General features: G+C 43.0%; 1 protein-coding gene across 2 annotated transcripts in view; it reads left to right on the top strand.

Annotated features, from left to right (window-relative positions):
* ddx19a (DEAD-box helicase 19a) overlaps positions 1-20,137 on the top strand; it is a 46,565-nt gene extending 26,428 nt beyond the window's left edge. For both annotated transcript variants that reach the window (XM_073032336.1, XM_073032335.1), the window contains exons 7-12: positions 2,325-2,439; positions 4,261-4,438; positions 7,745-7,982; positions 8,636-8,798; positions 10,657-10,848; positions 17,612-20,137. In XM_073032336.1, coding sequence (XP_072888437.1) covers positions 2,325-2,439; positions 4,261-4,438; positions 7,745-7,982; positions 8,636-8,798; positions 10,657-10,848; positions 17,612-17,673 — 948 coding nt within the window. In that variant the 3' untranslated portion in view covers positions 17,674-20,137. The remainder of the gene's footprint in view (positions 1-2,324; positions 2,440-4,260; positions 4,439-7,744; positions 7,983-8,635; positions 8,799-10,656; positions 10,849-17,611) is intronic.
* The last annotated feature ends 478 nt before the right edge of the window (positions 20,138-20,615 follow it).

Here is a 20,615-nt window from a genome sequence, read left to right as displayed (position 1 = left end):
TGCATATAAGCTATTTTACGGATTTATATTTATTGTTTTTTATTATTATTGTGTTCTTTTTTTTTGTGCTGCATCAGATATGGAGTAACAATTATTTCATTCTCCGTTACACTTGTGCACTGGAAATGACATTAAATTATCTTGAATCTAGTTGTACAGACAAATTCCAGGGAACAGGCTCTTTGGCCCATCTCATCCATGCTGACTATGATATTTCTGCTCAACCATCAGCCTGTGGTTACTTGAAGCCTTATTTGTAACTATTCTTATCTGTTCTTGTCCTGATGAAGGGATCTTGGCCTGAAACGTCAACTGTTTATCCCTCTTCATCGATGCTGCCTGACCTGCTGAGTTTCTCCAGCATTTTGTATGTGTTGCTGCGGATTTCCAACATCTGATGTTTTGCGTTGAGGCCCTTTATCAGGACTCTTACGTTTTGTAATTTCAAAACATTAAACTAATTGAAAGGATTCTGGGAATACAGGTCTAATTTCGTGCTTACTTTAAGTGAGGCCCACACATATCACATGGTAGTGTGATGACATCTGCAGTTCAAGTATTTATACTTATAAACCTCAATGAGTTACTTACATAGTGTTTAGTCAAACTATATATATGTATGTATGTGCGCACACACACGCACACAATACTAAGAATACTCAAATATTATTGAAATATTAAATACACAACCAGTACTGTTTTTTTTGTTGTTGTTTGCTGTGTTCAGCTGAGCATTGTGGACATATTGTGTTGGTGCTGGAGTGTGTGGTGACACTTGTGGGCCGCCCCCAGCACAGCATGTTGGTTGTTAATGCAAATGACACATTTCACTGCACATGTGATAAATACCCTTGAACCTGAATCTGAGCAAACTGCTGTTTGTGGGAGCTTGCTTTACATGAATTTGTTGTGAAGCTCTTTGTTCGACACAATATCCTGAAATCATGAACGGTGCTGATCATATTCAAAACTTTTTCTTTACTATTAAGTGGTTTGTTTGGTTTTTCCTGGATTCTGTCTGTTTTGTTGTGAGCATTGATAAACACAAAATCAAACTAAATTTATTATCCAGGTATTTGTATGTCACTTTGAGCAGCCATGTAACCTTGAGTTTACTTTGGTTGATGGAATGAAGGTGGAAATAATTTTCTAAATGGGGAGCAAATTCACAGTTCAGAGGAAGTTCTCGTGCAGGATTTCCTGAAAATGAACTTGTAGGTTGAGTCAGAGATGAGGAAGGACGGTGCAATTTCTAGAGGACTAACAAATAAAAGCAAAGATATAGTGCTTTCTGAGGCATTGGTCAGATCACGTTTGGAGTATTGTGAGTAGTTCTGGGCCCCATATCTAAGACAGGGTGTGCTGGCATTGGAGAGGGTCCAGAGAGGAGAATAATCCCAGGAGCGAAAGGGTTAATGTACAAAGAGCATTTTATCGCTCTGGGGTTTAGTGGAATTGGTGGGGGGATCTCATTGAAACCTACTGAAAATTCAAGAGCTTAGATATAGTGGATGTGGAAATGAGGTTTCCTATAGTGGGAGAGTCTATGACCAGAGGGCACAGCCTCCCTTAGGAACAGAAATGAGGAATGCTTTTAGCCAGAGGATGGCGAATCTGTGGAATTCTTTGCCACAGGTGGCTGTAGTCATTTAAAGTGGAGGTTGATAGGTTCTTGATTGGTAAGGGTGACAGGAGAAGGCAGGAGAATGGGTTTGAAAGGGAAAATGGCGGAGCATACTTGATGGGCTAAATGGCCTAATTTTGCTGCTCCTATGTTTTATGGTGATGTCCTGAGCTCAGTGGCAAGTGTGTCTCTTCAGTTTTCTTCAGTTTGCTTCATGTATGAGGAATTCTTATTAAGCTTCCTTCTCTTATGGTCCATTGTCTGGTACACATCTTTGTCTTAACTGGTTTAATTTCTGTTTAAGCACAGTCTCTGACAATAAAATTAAGATAAATTAGCTTTATCTATCACCTGTACAGCGAAATGCATCGTTTTTGTCAACAACAGTGCATTCCGAGGATGTGATGGAGGCAGCCCACAAGTGTTGCCACACTGCTGGTACCAACATTACATGTCCAAAATTTCCTGATCCTAATCCTTGTGTCTTGGCATGGGGAGGAAACCCACTCACTGACGGGACAAACAAACGTATAAACTCCTTACAGACAGCGATGGGATTGAAAGTATTGTGCTAATGGTGTGGGCCCAGGAGGCTGTGCTGCTGTGACTGTCCAATTCAAGATGCACGGTTCATTACTGTTTCTCTATGTTACAGCCCTTGATGAGGTGTTGATTTTTTTACCCCCCCCCCCCCCCCCAGTGTTTATGCCTCTCTCCAACATATGAGCTGGCCTTACAGACCGGACAAGTGATTGAGCAGATGGGGAAGTTCTGTCCTGATATCAAGCTGGCATACGCTGTGCGAGGAAATAGACGTGAGTAGCATGGTAGGGTGTTTTCTGATTTTAAACTGGGGGTTCATGAAGCCAAAAGAATAACTGGCTGCCCTTCTAAGCAAATTTCAAGAAATATCTCTGGCACTAAAGGTCAACTTTTACTTGAAAACCTTCATAAATCAGAGTATTGAGTACAGGAGTAGGGATTGTGGTGAGACCTGATTTGGAGTATCGTGTGTGCAGTTCTGGTCAACTACCTACCGGAAAGATATCAGTCAGATTGAAAGAGTACAGAGAGAATGTACAACAATGTTGCCAGGACTTTAGTACCCGAGTTATAAGGAAAAGTTGAATAGGCTAGGACTTTGTTCCCTAGAGTGTAGGAGAATGAGGGAGATTTGTTAGAGGTATGCAGAATTATGAGGGTAAATGCAAGCAGGCTTTTCCCACTGAGTTTGGTTGAGACTACAACTAGAGGTCATGGTTTAAGGGTGAAAGGTGAAGTGTTTAAGAGGAACTTATTCCTCAGAGGGTGGTGAGAGTGGAACGAACTGCCAGTGGATGTGGTTTGATTTCAACACTTAAGCAAAGTTTGGGTAGGTGCATGGATGGGAGGGTATGGAGGGCTATGGATTGGGTGAAGGTCGACGGGACTAGGCAGATTAATAGATGGGCGGAAGGACCTGTTTCTGTGCTGTAGTATCCTATTACTCTATATCCACTAAACCATATAGGAAAAACCTTTTAAAGGATAACTTTGCTTAGATAGAGTGAATGTGGAGACGATATTTCTTACAGTGGAAGAGTCTAGAACCAGAAGGTACATTCTCAGAATAGAAGGACATTCCATTAGAATAGGGATGAGGAGGAATTTCTTTAGCCAGAGGGTGGTGAATCTTTGGAATTCATTGCCACAGATAGCTATGGAGGCCAAGTCATTGGCTATATTCAAAGTGAAGATTGATAGGTTCTCGATTAGTAAGAGTGTCAGGTTACAGGGAGGAGAATGGGGTTGAATGGTAAAATATGATGGAATGGCAGAGCAGACTTGATGGGCTGAATGGCCTAATTCTGCTCCTATGACTTATGGACTAAACCACTAGAGTACAAGTTTTACTGAAGAAACCACTAAACCACATAGGGCAAACCACTAAAAGTTTCCTGGATCATATACAAGGCAGATATAGCCTTCCCCAAAGAAGGACAACAATACCTTGCGCTACTCCAGGTGTAGTCTGACTGTGCTAACTTAACACTACGGTATCTCCCTATTTGCTTAAGCTGTACAGTTCTATAGTATTTCAGGCCAAGAGATTGAAAATAAATGTGTTATAAGTATTTAAATTCCTGAGAAGTGTTAAGGTTTCCTTCTGAACGGCAGACGCAATATAGTTTTAGGGTGGCGGGGTGAAGATATGTTTCTACAAAGGAGGGATACAGCGCTCCTTCCTCCGCTAGCCTGTGGGTCACCCTTGGGCAAGGTGTAGCACCTGCTTAGCCCCCCGATCAAGGTCACCTGAGCCGTGGGAGCAGCTGGTGCATATCACAAGCCCTGGTTATGCAACCACTGATGCCAGGCAAACAACCTCTGAAGAGTATTGACAATGGCTGGGGTCACCCGTCTTGTGAAGACACTGCCCAGAAGGTGGCAATGGCAAACCACTTCTGTAGAAAAATTTGCCAAAAACAATCATGGTCAAAGACCATGATCGGCCACATCATACGATACGGCACATAATGATGAGTATGATTTGATAAATGTGTTACTGTCCAAATATAAATTGTTAAGAACATGAACAATTGTTCCTTTATGAATTTACATGCATTAGGTTTGGTATTGAATACATTTTGTGTTTCTAGTTGAGAAAGGCCAGAAGATTCCGGAACAAATTGTTATAGGAACACCTGGGACCGTCATGGACTGGTGCATAAAGCTGAAGTTCATAGATACCAAGAAAATAAAAGTTTTTGTCTTGGATGAAGCTGATGTCATGATTGCTACTCAAGGACACCAGGACCAGAGCATTCGAATTCAGAAGTAGGTTCACTCATTACTGAACTGTGTTCCAGAAAAACAAGCATTAGATTCCGTAACATTTTAATAATGCCCTGTGCTGTTTATGTATTTATTTCATTTAGAGATACACAAGCAATAGGACCTCTGCCTCTTCAAGCCACACCACCCAACAACCCCCAATTTAACTCTAGCTTCATCACAGGGCAATTTACAGTGACTGATTAACCTACTAACTGGTACATCTTTAGACTGAATGGGGAAACTGGAGCACCGTGGAGAAAACTCACTCATCACTCAGAGAGAACGCACAGAAATCTTAGAAATAACGTTGAAATTGAATTCCGGTGCCCCGAGCTGTAATAGTGTTGCTCTAACAGCTACCCTACCATGGAAATCCTGATAGTTTGGTATCTGACTGACAAGCTAATATTTCCCGTACTTCCTTGAAACTCACTGGGGCTCCTGTTTTGCAAACTCCATTGAAATGTCCTTGGCTCTCTAAATAAGAGCTATAGATGGAATGGACAGCCAGTGACTTTTCCCAGGAATGGACTAACTTATTCCATCACGATCATTATGTGCCATATCGTATGATGTGGTCGATCATGGTCTTTGACAATGATTGTTCTTGGTAAATTTTTCTCTGTAAGTGGTTTGCCATTGCTGCCTTCTGGGCAGTGTCTTTACAAGACAGGGGACACCAGCCATTATCAATATGCTTCAGGGACTGTCTGCCTGGCATCAGTTGTCACATAACCGGCTGCTCATACGACTATCCACCATGGCTCCACATGGCCCTGATCATGTGTTGCACTTTGCCCAAGGGTGACCTGCTGGCTAGCGGAGGGAAGGAGTGCTGTACACCTCCTTTGATAGAGACATATCTCCACCACGCCCCCCCCCCCCCCCCAATACCATTAAGGTATTTGGAGCAAAGTATAGGGGGGATGTCAGAGTAAGTTCTTTTTCCACAGAGTGCTGGGTGTGAGGAATGCCCTGCCAGGGGTGATGGTAAAGGCAGATACATTAGGGACATTAAGAGACACTTAGATAGAAATATGGAGTGCTATGCAGGAGGGAAGTTCAGAGTGACCTTAGAGTAGGTTAAAGGTCATTGTGGGTTAAAAGGCCTGTACTGTGCTGTAGTATTCTGTGATCCAAAATACACTCAGTGGCCACCTTATTAGTTGCACCTATACACCTGCTCATTAATGCAAATATCTAATCAGCCAGTTACATGGCAGCAGCTCAATGCATAAAAGCATGCAGACGTGGTCAAGGCTTTCAGTTGTTGAGACCAAAGGTCAGAATGGGGAATCATCTCCCTCTGGTGCTCCTCCCTCATCCTTTTCTTCCATGGTCTTCTGCCCGCTCCGTCTCCTATCAGATTCCCCCTTCTCCAGCCATTTACCTTTTTTGCCAGTCAACTTCGCAGCCCTTTACTACACCCCTTGCTGCTCTCCCGGTTACACTTACCACCGTCCCCTTTTACTACTTCCTCCCCTCACCCCACCTTCTTGTGTTTCTTCCCAGTCCTGATGAAGGTCAGTGCCTGAAATGTCAACTGTTCACTGCTTTCCATAGACGCTGCCTGAGTTCCGCCAGCATTTTGTGTGATTGCTTTGGGTTTCCAGCATCTTCAGATTTTCTCATGTTTGAGAATGGGGAAGAAGTGCGATATAAGTGACTTTAACCATGGAACGATTGTTGGTACCAGATGGGGTGGTTTGCGTATTTCAGAAACTGCTGATCACCTGGGATTTTTACTCACAACAGTCTCTAGTGTTTACAGAGAATGGTGCAAAAACAAAAAACATCCAGTTCTGTAGGTGAAAGCACCTTGTTAATGAGAGAGGTCAGAGGAGAATGGCCAGACTGGCACAAGCTGACAGGAAGGTGACAGTAACTCAAATAACCACACGTTACAACAGTGGTGTGCAGAAGAGCATCTCTGAATGTACAACACGTCGAACCTTGAAATAGATGGGCTTTCCACTGTGCACTGCATTGCTTTAGCGGCCTTGAACATAGAGTAGTACAGCACAGCCCATCGGCCTGCGATGTTGTTCCAACCCTTTAACCTACTCCAAAATCAATCTAACCCTTCCCTCAAACATAATCCTCCATTTTTCTATCATTAGTGTGCCTATCTGCCTCTACAACCACCCTGGGAAGTATGTTCCATGCACTCTCCCCTCTCTATGGAGAAAACCTACCTCTGACATCCCTACTATTCTTTCCTCCAAAGACCTTAAAATTATGTCCCCTTGTATTAGGCCTTTCTGTCCTGGGAAAAACTATGACTATTTATTCAGTCTATGTCCTTTATGAAATTACCTTTCATCCTCCTCCTCTCCAAAGAGAAAAGCACTAGCTCGCTCATAAGACACTCACTTCTGAATCTGAGTTTTGAATACTTGCTCACAGGGACTATATGCATGACCTCTCTAAATAAGCTCATATCAGGGGCAAAAAAATAGTTTACGTTGCAGAATTATTATCATTGAAACAGGATTTAAATTGCCTCAGTCACCTTATTGCCCTCCATATGTGCTGCCTGACCTACTGATTTCCAACATCTGCAGAATCTATTGAGATTTTGACACATTGGCCTTCATACATTAGAAAATTTGCAAGTACATTGCTGGGACTTGATTAATACATTAGGACTTTATTCCTTGGAATGCAGAAGATTGAGAGGAGACTGATAGACTTACACAAAATCATGACGTGTCTAGATGGGTAAATGCAAGCAAGTTTTTTCCACTGAGGTTGGATGGGACCAAATCACGATAGAAAACCAGAGGTCATGGGTTAAGGGTGAAGGGTGGAAAGTTTAAGGGGAACATGAGGAGGAACTTTTCACTCAGGTTCATGAGAATGTGGAACAAGCTGCCGGTGATTTCAACATTTAATATAAGTTTGGATGGGTACCTGGATGTTAGGGATATGGAGGGATAGGGTCCTGGTGCAGGCTGCTGGGAGAAGGCAGTTTAAATGGTTCAGCATGGGTTAGATGGGCTGAAGAGCTGGTTTCTGTGCTGTACTTTTCCATGACCCTTGACTCTACAAGACAGACATACAACCAATGGACAAAAAGCAACCTGCTGTGCAAATACAAAAAAACACTTGAGACTGCAGATGCTGCCCATAGTTAGAAAACGCTGGAGGAACTCAGTGTGTCAGACAGCATCTGTGGATGGAGATGGCCAGACAATGTTTCAAGTCGAGATCCCTGATCCAGACTGAACATGTCACATGTGACAGATGCAAATAGAGAAGGGATGTTCTTAGCTGGATCAGTAACTCCTCGTCTTCCACTCACAGGACGCTGCCTGCAAATTGTCAGATGCTGCTGTTCTCGGCTACCTTTGAAGATTCCGTATGGAAGTTTGCCCAGAAGGTCGTTCCTGATCCTAATATCATCGCGTTGAAGCGAGAGGAAGAGACCTTGGATACAATTAAACAGTATTATGTCATGTGTAACAGCAAGGAAGAGAAATACCAGGCTCTGTGTAATATCTATGGAGCAATAACCATCGCCCAGGCCATGATCTTTTGCCATGTGAGTAAATGCTAAATTGGAGTACTGTGCCCCATTGCAGGAAGTGAGTAGAGGCTTTAGGATGCTGCCTGAATTAGAGGGGATGAACCATAAGGACAGGCTGGATAAACTTGTGTTATTTTCTCTGGAGCATCAAGGCCGAGGGGAGTCCTGATAGAAGTTGCGGGGCAAAGACAGGGTAGGCAGAATTTTTTTTGTTAAGGTAGAAATGCCAGATACCAGCAGACATGCATTTAATTTGAGAAGGGAGAAGTTTATGGGAGATGTGTGGGGCATATATTTTGCACAGAGAGTTGGGGGTGCCTGGAATGTGCCGGAAGCAGATAGAAGCATGGTGTTTATAAAGGCTGTTAGACAGACACGTGATTGTATAGGAAATGGAGGGATATGGACCAGCTGCAAGCTGAAGGGATTAATTTAGCATCACGTTCGACACAGACGTGATGATCTGAAGGGCCTGTCTTTAAATTCTGCATTAAATCCTGCTCATTGGTGGAGTTGCCAGAACCTCGGTCACTTTCTCCTCTCTCTAAGCAACTAGGCATTGCCAATCTTGTCCCTGCAGAGACATTTTAGTGAAAGCCATCAGCATTTCTTTGTTAGTTGATAATTGCACGTTTCCTGAGCTCTCTGATCTGCTGTTTGACCTGCAGACTCGCAGGACGGCCGGCTGGCTGGCAGCAGAGCTGTCCAAGGAAGGGCACCAGGTGGCGCTGCTGAGTGGCGAGATGATGGTGGAACAACGAGCTGCTGTGATCCAGCGCTTCCGCGATGGCAAAGAGAAAGTCCTGGTCACAACGAACGTCTGTGCACGAGGTAACACGCCGAACCCATCCCGGCAAGCTGTGGTGTGCTGTGGGATTTTAGTACAAATTTCTGGTTCATACCTGCCCCCGTACATCTGCTTATTTGAGTTGCCATATTTCATCACTTTGCACTTGTGGAGTAAATTCTGTCTGCCGAAGCTTCAGAATGTACAGCCCAAAGCCTAGGTAGACCATAAGACATAGGAGCACAAATCGGCTGTTTGGCCTGTTAGGTCTGCTCTGCCATTCCATCATGGCTGATTTATTGGCCTTCTCAGTCCCATTCTCCTGCCTTCTCCTCGTAACCTTTGACATCCTGACTGACCAATAACTTATTAACCTCTGCTTTAAATATACCCAATGACTTGGCCTCCACAGCTGTTTGTGCCAGTGAATTCCACAGATACAGTGGCTGTGGAGAGGATATTTCCTATGGTGGGGGCAGTCTAGCGAGAGCCATCGATTTAACAGAGATTAAGTGGAATTTTGTTAGCCAGAGGGTGATGAATCTATGGAATTCATAGTGGAAACCAAGTCATTGGGTATATTTAAAGTGGAGGTTGGTGGGTTTGTGGATTAGTCAGGGTGTCAGAGGATTACGGGAAAAAGGGGTTGAGAGAGAATAAATCAGCTGTGATGGAATGGCAGAGCACAGTATATGGACTGAATGGCCTAATTCTGCTCCTATGTCTTACGATCTTTATAGATACAGCACGGAACAGGCCCTTCCAGCCTAACAAACCGCACTGCACAGCAGCCCCCAGTTTAACCCCAGCCTAATCAGGGGACAGTTTACAATGACCAATTAACCCACCAACTGGTACGTCTTTGGACTGTTGGAGGAAACCCACGCGGTCATGGGGAGAGAACCTGGGTCACTGATACTGTAAAGCATTGTGCTAACCAATACACTACTGTGCTGCCCAGCTTCCATCTGATCTATACTTTGTTGTGGCTGTAGACAACTTTCCTCATTATCAACACCACCAACACCTATGTCAGCCACAAGCATGCGCCTCCTGCAATTACAAGGCAGAGTGGGTCTCAGAACTATAAGATCTGCCTTTGAATCCTCGGATTCTCTTATCTCTCACAGTGTCCCTAAACACAGCAGGACTCTGCACACATACCAACAGCTTCTGTGTGAGTTCTCAGCAAATGTTTAGAACACAAAGCCTTCGGCCCACTATGTTGCAACAACTTTTTAACCCTCTTGATGACCAATCTAATCCTTCCCTCCCACACAGCCCTCAAGTTTTTGTTGTGCTTATCTAAGAGTTTCCTAAGTGCCTCTAATGTATCTGCCTCTACCACCACTCCTGTCAGGGTGTTCAACACACCCATCACTCTCTATATAAAAGACCTACCACTGACATCCCTCTTATACTAAACTCAAGTCACCTTAAAATGATCCCCTCTTGTATTAGCCATTTCTGTTCTAGGAAAAGGTCTCTGGCTGTCCACTCCATTAATGTCTCGTATCATCTATAACAAGTTACCTCTCCTGTTCCTCTGCTCAAAAGGCAAAAGCCCTGGCTCGCTCAGCCTATCCTCATAAGACATGCTGTCTATCCAGACAGCACCCTGGTAAATCTCTGCACCCTCCTTAAAGCTCCCACGTCCTCCTCATAATGAGGGGACAGAACTGAACAGGAGGGCTTTGTTTCTCCTGCACTGCCACCATCATCTTTGGGGCGCACTGCAGCTTAGTTGTCATAAGAGTCTATTCTGCTCTCTATCTCAATAAATAAAATAAAGAAAACTTTGCTTACATTTTATAAAATATTTCAGTCAATCTCTGATTATGAAATTGTTAACTATTCTGTTTACTCCTCTCCCCCCCCCCCCCCCACCCAATTTCACACCAGGTATTGATGTTGAGCAGGTCTCTGTCGTCATCAACTTTGATCTCCCAGTGGATAAGGACGGGAACCCAGACTGCGAGACGTACCTTCACCGGATTGGACGGACAGGCCGTTTCGGCAAACGTGGCTTGGCTATCAATATGGTGGATAGTAAATACAGCATGAACATCCTGAACAGGATCCAGGAACATTTCAGTACGTCTCCTAGTCATCTTTTCAGTAAACAATGCTTGCCTTCGTTAGTCACGGCATAGAGTGTAAGGTTCAAGATGGATTAATATCATTTCCTGAACACAAGTGTAAAGGAGAACAAAGTAACTGTTACTTTGGATCCGATGCAGCACTAGAAAAGCACAGTAAGATAAGGAACACAATAATAAAAAAAAGCACACAGTAAATATACTGTAAGTACCTAAATAGCTTCTATGCATATATGTCCATAAAGTGATGCTAGGACAGGAGTGTCTGTACATCAAATATATATACATATAAGCAGGCAGACATAGGTATCTGCACCACTCCCTGCCCCGGCACTCCTCTGCCACCTGTCCCACACCCTACCCTCAGCATTCCCAACATACTTTGTTCCTGCCAGATTTACACAAACTTGCTCTCCGCTCCGTATTGACAAATGCTGTACTGTGCAAAGATCTGAGACACTAGCTGTGTATATGTGTCTTAAGACTTTTGCACTGCACGGTATGCCATAAAGTGAAGCTAAGGTGACATAAGGTGACAGGCAGGAAATGGTAAAGCACTGGTGATGAGGCTGGTGCAGAGTGGGGAGTTAGTGGGTGGAGGTGTTGATCAGCCTTACTGCTTGGGAAAGTAAGTTTTTGAGTCTGGTGGTCCAGCATGGATGCTGTGTAGCCTCTTCTCTGATGGGAGTGGGACAGGCAGTCCATGAGCAGGTGGCTGGATTATTCACAATGTACTGGCCTTTTTCCAGCACCTTTCTGCCTATATGTATGTCTTTGACGTCAGGTAGGCTGGTGCCAGTGAAATGATGGGCAATTTGTTGGGATGTTCTCTACTGCGCATCTGTAGAAGGATGTGAATGCAGGTGTGCATAGTCCGGTTCTCTTCAGCCTCCTCAGAAAGGTATTGGTTAACTTCTTGATTGTGTGGAAGGTAGACCGTCCGAATCTTACTTTTTTCAAGTTTGAAATGGCAAGTACCTGAAGAGATGCACTTAAGGTGAGGGGGGAAAAGTTTAGTGATGTGCGGAACAAGTATTTTTATAGAGTAACAAGTGGCTGAACATGCTACCAGGGATAATGGTGGAAGCAGGTGTAATGTTGGCATTTAACAGGCTATTAGACACATGTCTGACCGTAGTACCCTACAAATGATTGCGAGGAAAACTCTCTTCTGCCCATCAGGAGGACAACGCACGCAGGGCCCTCAGCATCATCAATGATCCCTCCCATCTGTCCAACAATCTCCTTGAACCCCCCCCAACCATCAGGCAGGAGATACCGCAGATTTAGGACAAGAACTGCTAGGATTGGGAAACAGTTTCTTACCCAATGCCATGATGCTACTGAACTCCCTGCCATCACTCAGGTCTCATCAGGTAGGAAGCACCAGTAGCATTATACCTTTTCCTTCTGGGTAGCCTCCAACCTGATGGCATGAACATTGATTTCTTGAACTTCTGGTAATTGCCCTCCTCCCATCATTTCCTAGTCCTAGATCCCTCTCTCACCTTATCTCCGTACCTGCCATCACTTCCCCCGGTGCTCGTCCCTCATTCCTTTCTTCCATGGCCTTCTGTCCTCACCTATCAGATTCCTCCACCTTCTGTAAATGTAGAATTACCTGGTTTTACTACGGTAAGATTTGACAGAGATGCCAAAAAGTGTGGGAAGAAGAAAGGAGGGGGACTCGCTGTCTACATTAACGTAAGATGGTGTAACCCTGGGCATGTGAGTACAAAGATCTCCGTTTGTGAAAGAGATATTGAGCTGATCGCCGTAAGTATGAGGCCATATTACCTGCCTCGAGAATTCGCAAACGTCATTGTGGTGAATGTGTATGTCCCGCCGCATGCCGACGCAACGGTAGCGTGTGACGTCATCAGCTCCGCTGTTGCTAGGCTTCAGACACAGCACCCTGAGGCACTGGTGGTAATTACAGGGGACTTCAACCGTGTGACTTTGGACAAGACACTACCTGCTTTCTCCCAGTACGTGGATTGCTACACCAGGGGTAATAGGACTATTGACCTACTGTATGCAAACGTAGAGGAGGCATATAGTGCATCCCCACTGCCTTCATTGGGGAAAGCTGATCACAACCTGGTTTTGTTACAGCCCAGATATAAATCAATTGTGATGAGGCATCCCACTACCACACGCTCTTTTAGGAAGTGGACTCCTGAAGCTGAACAGGCCCTGAGAGACTGCTTCGGTACTACTAACTGGGATGTACTGCAAGGGGGGCTCTGTGGGGGCGTTGAGGAGGTCACTGAATGCACAACGGACTATATTAACTTTTGTGTGGATGCAGTTGTCCCGGTTAGAACTGTTCGCTGCTATCCCAATAATAAGCCCTGGATCACTAGTCACATCAAAGGCCTCCTAAACCAGAAGAAGAGGGCCTTTAAAGATGGTGATCGGTTGGAGCTTAAAAGAGTTCAGAAGGAACTCAGAGTACAGATAAGGGGGGCAAAGGAGCAGTATAGGAGGAAGCTAGAACAAAAGCTGCAGAAAAAAAGCATGAAGGAGGTGTGGGATGGGATGAAGATCATCACCGGATGCGGTGCAAAGCGGGGGGCGAACATAAGTGGAGATGTGGAGAAAGCGAACCAACTGAACAACTTCTTCAACAGGTTCGACAGCTCAATCTCATCCTCACCGCAGGAATCCACACCAGGCTTACTTCCCTCACAGGAAAATAGCCACTCACAGGAGACCTTGCCCACGCCCAGGATTACGGCTGCACAGGTGGAAGGTCAACTGAGGAAGATCTGTACCAGCAAGGCGGCTGGACCGGATGGAGTTTCCCCACGATTACTGAGGGCCTGTGCGACTGAGCTGGGAGAACCACTACAGCGCATCTTCAACATGAGCCTGGAGCAGAGAAGAGTACCCAGACAGTGGAAAACATCCTGTATTGTCCCGGTACCGAAGAAACCACAACCAAAGGAGTTGAATGACTTCAGACCTGTTGCCTTGACGTCGCACGTGATGAAGACCATGGAGCGGCTGATAATACAGAATCTGAGGCCACAAACCAAGCACGCCCAGGATCCTCTTCAGTTTGCGTATAAGGAGAAGGTGGGAGTGGAGGATGCTATCACGTATTTGCTGCACAAATCACTCTCTCACCTAGAGGGGGTCAGTTGTGCTGTGAGGATTACATTCCTTGACTTCTCTAGTGCCTTTAACACCATCCAGCCCAAGATCTTAAGGCACAAACTAACGGAGATGGGAGTAGACTCTCACATGGTGGATTGGATAGTGGACTACTTGACAGATAGACCTCAGTATGTGCGGTTGGGAGACTGTAGGTCTGACACGGTGGTCAGCAGCACAGGGGCGCCGCAGGGAACCGTACTCTCTCCGGTCCTGTTCACCCTGTACACATCAGACTTTCAATATAACTCGGAGTTCTGCCATGTGCAGAACTTCGCTGATGACACGGCCATAGTGGGGTGTGTCAGGAATGGACAGGAGGAGGAGTATAGGAAACTGATACAGGACTTTGTGATATGGTGCAACTCAAACTACCTGCGTCTCAATATCACCAAGACCAAGGAGATGGTGGTGGACTTTAGGAGATCTAGGCCTCATATGGAGCCAGTGATCATTAATGGAGAATGTGTGGAGCAGGTTAAGACCTACAAGTATCTGGGAGTACAGTTAGACGAGAAGCTAGACTGGACTGCCAACACAGATGCCTTGTGCAGGAAGGCACAGAGGCGACTGTACTTCCTAAGAAGGTTGGCGTCATTCAATGTCTGTGGTGAGATGCTGAAGATGTTCTATAGGTCAGTTGTGGAGAGCGCCCTCTTCTTTGTGGTGGCGTGTTGGGGAGGAAGCATTAAGAAGAGGGACGCCTCACGTCTTAATAAGCTGGTAAGGAAGGCGGGCTCTGTCGTGGGCAAAGTACTGGAGAGTTTAACATCGGTAGCTGAGCGAAGGGCGCTGAGTAGGCTACGGTCAATTATGGAAAACTCTGAACATCCTCTACATAGCACCATCCAGAGACAGAGAAGCAGTTTCAGCGACAGGTTACTATCGATGCAATGCTCCTCAGACAGGATGAAGTGGTCAATACTCCCCAATGCCATTAGGCTTTACAATTCTACCGCCAGGACTTAAGAACTTTTTAAAAGCTATTATTAATGCTTTTGAGATAGTGATTTAGATGCATATCATTTTTTTACTGAGTTAAGTATTGTATGTAATTAGTTTTGCTACAACAAGTGTATGGGACATTGGAAAAAAGTTGGAATTTCCCCATGGGGATGAATAAAGTATCTATCTATCTATCTACTCTGACTTCTCCAGTCCTGATGAAAGGTCTCAGTCTGAAAAGTTGACTGTTCACTCTGCCTGGCCTGCTGAGTTCCTTCCATTTTCCACTTTGATTTTTAGCATCTGCAGATCTTCTGTTGTTTGAATAATATTTTACTGTTTATCTTTTAGCTTGTGTGCTTTTTAGCTAATGCACCTTACTACTTGTTAATTTGTTTGTGGTAATATTACTTTGAGCTGTGTGTGAGTTATGTGTACCTTGATTCGGATGAAAGTTGTTTCATTTGGCAGTATACACAAGTACGGCTGAATGGCAATAAAGTTGAGCTTGATGAAAGTGCAGGAATTGGGGGCAATGTGGATCATATGCAAGTAGAAGAGGTTTAGTTTAATTTCAGCACAGGAGTTGTGGGTGAAAGAGCCTGTCGTGTTTTCTGTGTTCTATATTAAAATTCTCCACCAGTTATTACAGGGATATCAATCATATTTTACAAAAATTGGATTCACCATTTAGATCGCATCTGCATGATGTATTTACTGTAAATTTTAAATTTAAATTTAGCTATTTAAATTTTACAAGAAATGCTAATAGACGTGAACTGGAAAGTTTTCAAATGTGCATTAAATTATGAAGTGAAAGCTAGTATTCCCCTTTGCAAACTGGAATCAAGATTCCAATCTATGCTTTTTATTTGCACAGTTTGTCTTTTGCATGTTGATTGTCAGTCTTTGTGTATAGTTTTTAATTGATTTTATTGTACTTTGTTCTACTGTGAATGCCTGCAGGAAAATGAATCTCATTGTAGTATATAGTGAAATATACATCCTGTGATAATTAATTTACTTTGAACTTGTTTTATGGTTAGAAGAAAAGGGCAAGTTGTGATTAACTCAAAGTCTTTCTCCTTAACACTTGGGCTAGGTGGCTTTATAGCAAGACTGTCAAGCCAGAATAACACTTTGTAGCTTAAAACCAGTCAACGTCACATTATGTCACTGAAGTTTTTATTTGTAATGATCCTGTTTTACAAATGTCCTGGGTGTCGATGGTCCTTAATGATGGATGCCGCCTTCTTGAGGCATATCTTTTGGAAGTGTCCTTTTTTGGTTATTGAATGTTAGTTTTGGTTTGTGGCTGATCAGGGGCAACTGGGACTAGCAGTGTGGATGCTATAGATACCATGGAACATTTGGACCCAAGGGTCTTTCTGTACTACATGACACAATGAATCTATGACCCAAGATTGATTTTAATTACCTGCATTGAATTTTGGCTGCAGCTTTGGTCTGTTTTTAATTCTTCACTCTGCGGATTGCAGAATAAATCAGAATTGAAACTTTTTGTTTATAAACACATTCTGTAATATGGTTAAATACAAAGAAGGGTTTTTTTGTATATTGACAGAGTAGATTATGTTCAGTATTAAGCAAGCAGAGAGCCGGGCTATAACCAATTTACCTGTCTTGCCAAGTTGGAGTATTGTAAGTAATTTTAGACCCCTTATCTAAGAAAAGTTGTGCTGGCATTGGAGAGGGACCAGCGGAGGTGTATGAGAATGATCCCAGGAATGAAAGGGTTAATGTATGCAGAGCATTTGATGGCTCTGAGCCTGTATTCACTGGGGTTTAGAGGAATGGGGGGGCATGTAATTTCATTGAAGCTTATCAAATATTGAAAGCCTTAGACAGAACGGGTGTAGAGAGGATGCTTCCTGTAGTGGATCAGAGGACACAACCTCAAAGGTCTCTATTTAGAACAGAGATGAGGAGAAATTTCTTTAGCCAGAGGGTGATGAACTTGTGAACTGATTGCCATTGTACATTGAATCCTGATAGAGGGGCTTGACTCAAAGTGTCAATTGTTCATTCATCTCCATAGATGCTGCCTGACCTGCTGAGTTCCTCCAGCATTTTGTGTGTGTTGCTCTGGATTTCCAGTGCTGACAGAGCCTCTGGAGTTTATGACATTGACATCTAATTCACCTTGCCTTGTCCTGGCAGGGAGGGAAGGACTGAGAAAGTGCTCACCCTTTCCTCATGAACACGCACAAAATAATGATTGAAAATATCAACTGTAAACAGAATTTCACAAGATTGTTGAAATGCCACAGCAATGTAGCAGTTAGCATGATATTATTACAGCTCAGGGCTTTCCAGAGTTTGTACGTTCTTCCGATGACCACGTCGGTTTCCTCTGGGTGCTCGTTTCCTCCCACAATCCGAAGATGAACCGGTTAATTGGTCATTGTAAATAGTCCTGAACTTAGACTGAGGTTTAGCAGGTGGGAGGCTGGTGGGTGCGGCCGGAAGGCCTGATCCACGCTGTAACTCTTAAGTTAATAGTTAGGTTGATGTTTGGTGATAGGTGGTTGATGATGATAGATAGTGGTTGCTGATAGATTGATAGATAAAAACTTTAAGCTGGAGCCATTAGCAATCTTCAGTGTTGTAACCACTATATGATTCTCTTCCAGACAAGAAAATTGAGAAACTTGACACCGATGACCTTGATGAGATTGAGAAGATTACTAACTGAACAGGCTGAATTCGCCTTCTCAACCCTGTGACAACACGCACCCAGATGCAATTGGACTTTTGGACTAGATACCAGTTTGGTTTCTTCTGCAGCCAAGTTTGAGAATAAACCGACAGAATCAAATTATATTCAATTTACCTCATTTAAAAATTTGCATTGGGACTGTAAAATCTTGTATTTTTCCTTCAATGGAGTGAAAAATAAAAAAATGCCAGGAAAGTGTTTACATGACATCATTCAACATTATATAGTTTGTCTTAGTTAGCCTTAAAAGGAATATTTGAAATGCCAAACAACAACAAAAAAGGTGAGAGATGTAAATGTGAAGTAAGGAAGACCTTTTCCATTTAGATATCGTTCATTTTTAATGCAGTGGGTTACAGTTATAGATTTAATTCTGTTTGGAAGTGAAGGTTACTGAAATAAATTGAAACACACTGTTATCTTAGACAAATTTAATGATTTCATCATTTAGCAAATTAATTACAAAATGTAATTTATTCTCACCAACTATGGTAGTTGAGATGGTTATCAGTTTGTTTTCTTAATTTATTACTGACAGGTAATTTAGTCACAGCTAGTTTCCTCCTGGATACAGCAATGATCTGTTACTCCCTTTGTATTTAAAGGTACCTAGTTTGCTGTATGAACACTTGGCCCTTTCTACAGACTGAGATAAACAGTTTACCCAGCACCTCTTAAGTAACTTGCTATTCAGCTCTAGTGAATCAAAAAGACCCTCTAATACTTAACCGAGTACTTTAACCAAATAGGGATGTTAGTTGCTTAATACAAGAGCTTCCAAAGTGGTTATAGAAAATGTCGTGTTTTTATAGGACGCAGGCATCTGATTTCAATCTTGGCCAAAATTTCCAGACTTTTTAGGTAAGAAGCAGTATTGGGCAGATGTAATTTTTAATTGATGAATTTGACATAAAGCTGCTGTATGAATAAGTAGACTAGAGCGGCATGTGAAATGACTTGCTCGAGTTAATAGTTTTTCGATTAGCTGCACTCAATAAACATTATGCATAATGGCTTGGAATCTCAACTCCTATAAGTATCTGCGCAGATGAATTGCCTTGTAGTCATTTCTTGAGTGGTTTCACTTGATGCTTGTGTAGAATATAAACCAGAAGCTGTTCTGAGTTTTTAGGCTGGGAATAGCTTTTGTAGATCCTTGCCTTCATGGTAGGTACAATTGTTCCCCATATTGTGCTTATGTAAAGCTGATAATTGAGACTATATTTGCCATGCACTGTATGTTCCTGTATCAGTGGCAGCTGGAGAAATCACTGTACGCCGCTATCAAGTCAGATTCCTGCTCAGGTACTCAGCAGGTCAGGCAACATCTATGGAGAGGAACAAACAATCATTGTTTCAGCCCAAGACCTTTCATGACTCCTGTCGATGCTGCCTGACCTGCTGAGTTCCTCCAGCATTTTGTGTGTGTGCATCTGCTGAACCTCTTGTGTTTAAGATTCCTGCCATTGTTATTTTTCCCCATTTATACCAGATACAGTAATCCATTTAATAAATGTCAAAGTCAAAACATTTGTACACTGCAACTATTTTTAAATAATTTTACTAATATGGACATCAATCTTTTAACATGAATTGGGAAGTGTGCATCTTTTCTACCCAAAATCTGTCAAGCGGAGATTGGGTGATTTCTCGTGCTTGTCCCGTGTGGAAGCTTCATATACTGTGGCTAGCGGCATAGACCATAGCTATGGTGAAATAGAGGCTCTTGCAGTGTTAAGGGACAATTACCTTAATCAGCATAGCAATTTGAATTAAAGGGGAATTGTGGTTTGGCAATCAATTATTTGCAATATACGGCTAGCTTCTGGATGACTTCTTTCTTGTATTCCACAAGTAATGTTCTCAACTGGTGACTTGCAACTCTGCAGTGAAGGGGGGGGGGGGGAAGTATTTAACAATCACTCCTCTCACTAGAATTGATTCAAATCTGTTGTTTAATAGAAGTGGGGAGAGCGAGGATGAAGCTATAGAAAATAAAAGACAAAACACAAAATACAATCTTATGCAAAAACATTGGCTGTGAAATTCTGTTTAAATACAGAAATAAATTAAACTTTTACCGAGTAAAAATTAAAGATAATTTGAGGTTGTACCTAAAGTTTTAGGAGAATTTGACAAAATGCCCTCTCGACGTGTATAAAAAAGCTTTATCTTAAATTGGGTGTGCAGCTTCAATTTCTGTGTGTTGACTTTTGTACTATAGGGTGTATGCATTTGTACACAGTGCATTTTTATTTGGATTGTAATTGGAAATATTTAACTGCAGAAATGAATGAGTGTTGAGGATAAATTGCGAGTGAAATGCCTATAATTTTACAAATTGTAATAGATCATTTAGCAGCCATAACAATGGAGATGGCAGATGCTGCTTCTGATTTCCATATTATGTACTAATTGGAATAAAGAATAAGTACATCAACTCTTCTATATTTTATTTCACTGGTCACTACTTTTTGAATCTGCAGTTTGCGGATGATAGGAGGATAGGTGGAGGGGCAGTTAGTTTTGAGGAAGTAGAGGCGCTACTTGGGCAGGATTCCCTAAAGGTTAATTTGTAGGATGAGTCGGTGGTGAGGAAGGAAAATGCAATGTTAGCATTCATTTCAAGAGGACTAGAATATAAAAACAAGGATGTAACTGCAATTCAGAAGAATGAGGGGTGACCTCATTAAAATCTATGAAAGGCCTTGACAGAGTGGATATGGAGGGGTTGTTTCCTGTGGTGGGAAAGACCAGAGAACACAGCCTTGGAATAGAGGGACATCCATTTAGAACAAAGATAAGGGATTTCTTTAGCCAGAGAGTGGTGAATCTGTGGAATTCATTCCCATAGGCGTCTGTGGAGGCCAAGTCATTGGGTATATTTAAGGCAGAGGTTGATAGATTCTTCATTAGTC

Source organism: Hemitrygon akajei, chromosome 29, assembly GCF_048418815.1.
Source record: "Hemitrygon akajei chromosome 29, sHemAka1.3, whole genome shotgun sequence".
Taxonomy (NCBI): Eukaryota; Metazoa; Chordata; class Chondrichthyes; order Myliobatiformes; family Dasyatidae; genus Hemitrygon; species Hemitrygon akajei.
Note: the sequence above shows the minus strand (reverse complement) of the source record. Positions and strands in the feature narration are given on the sequence as shown.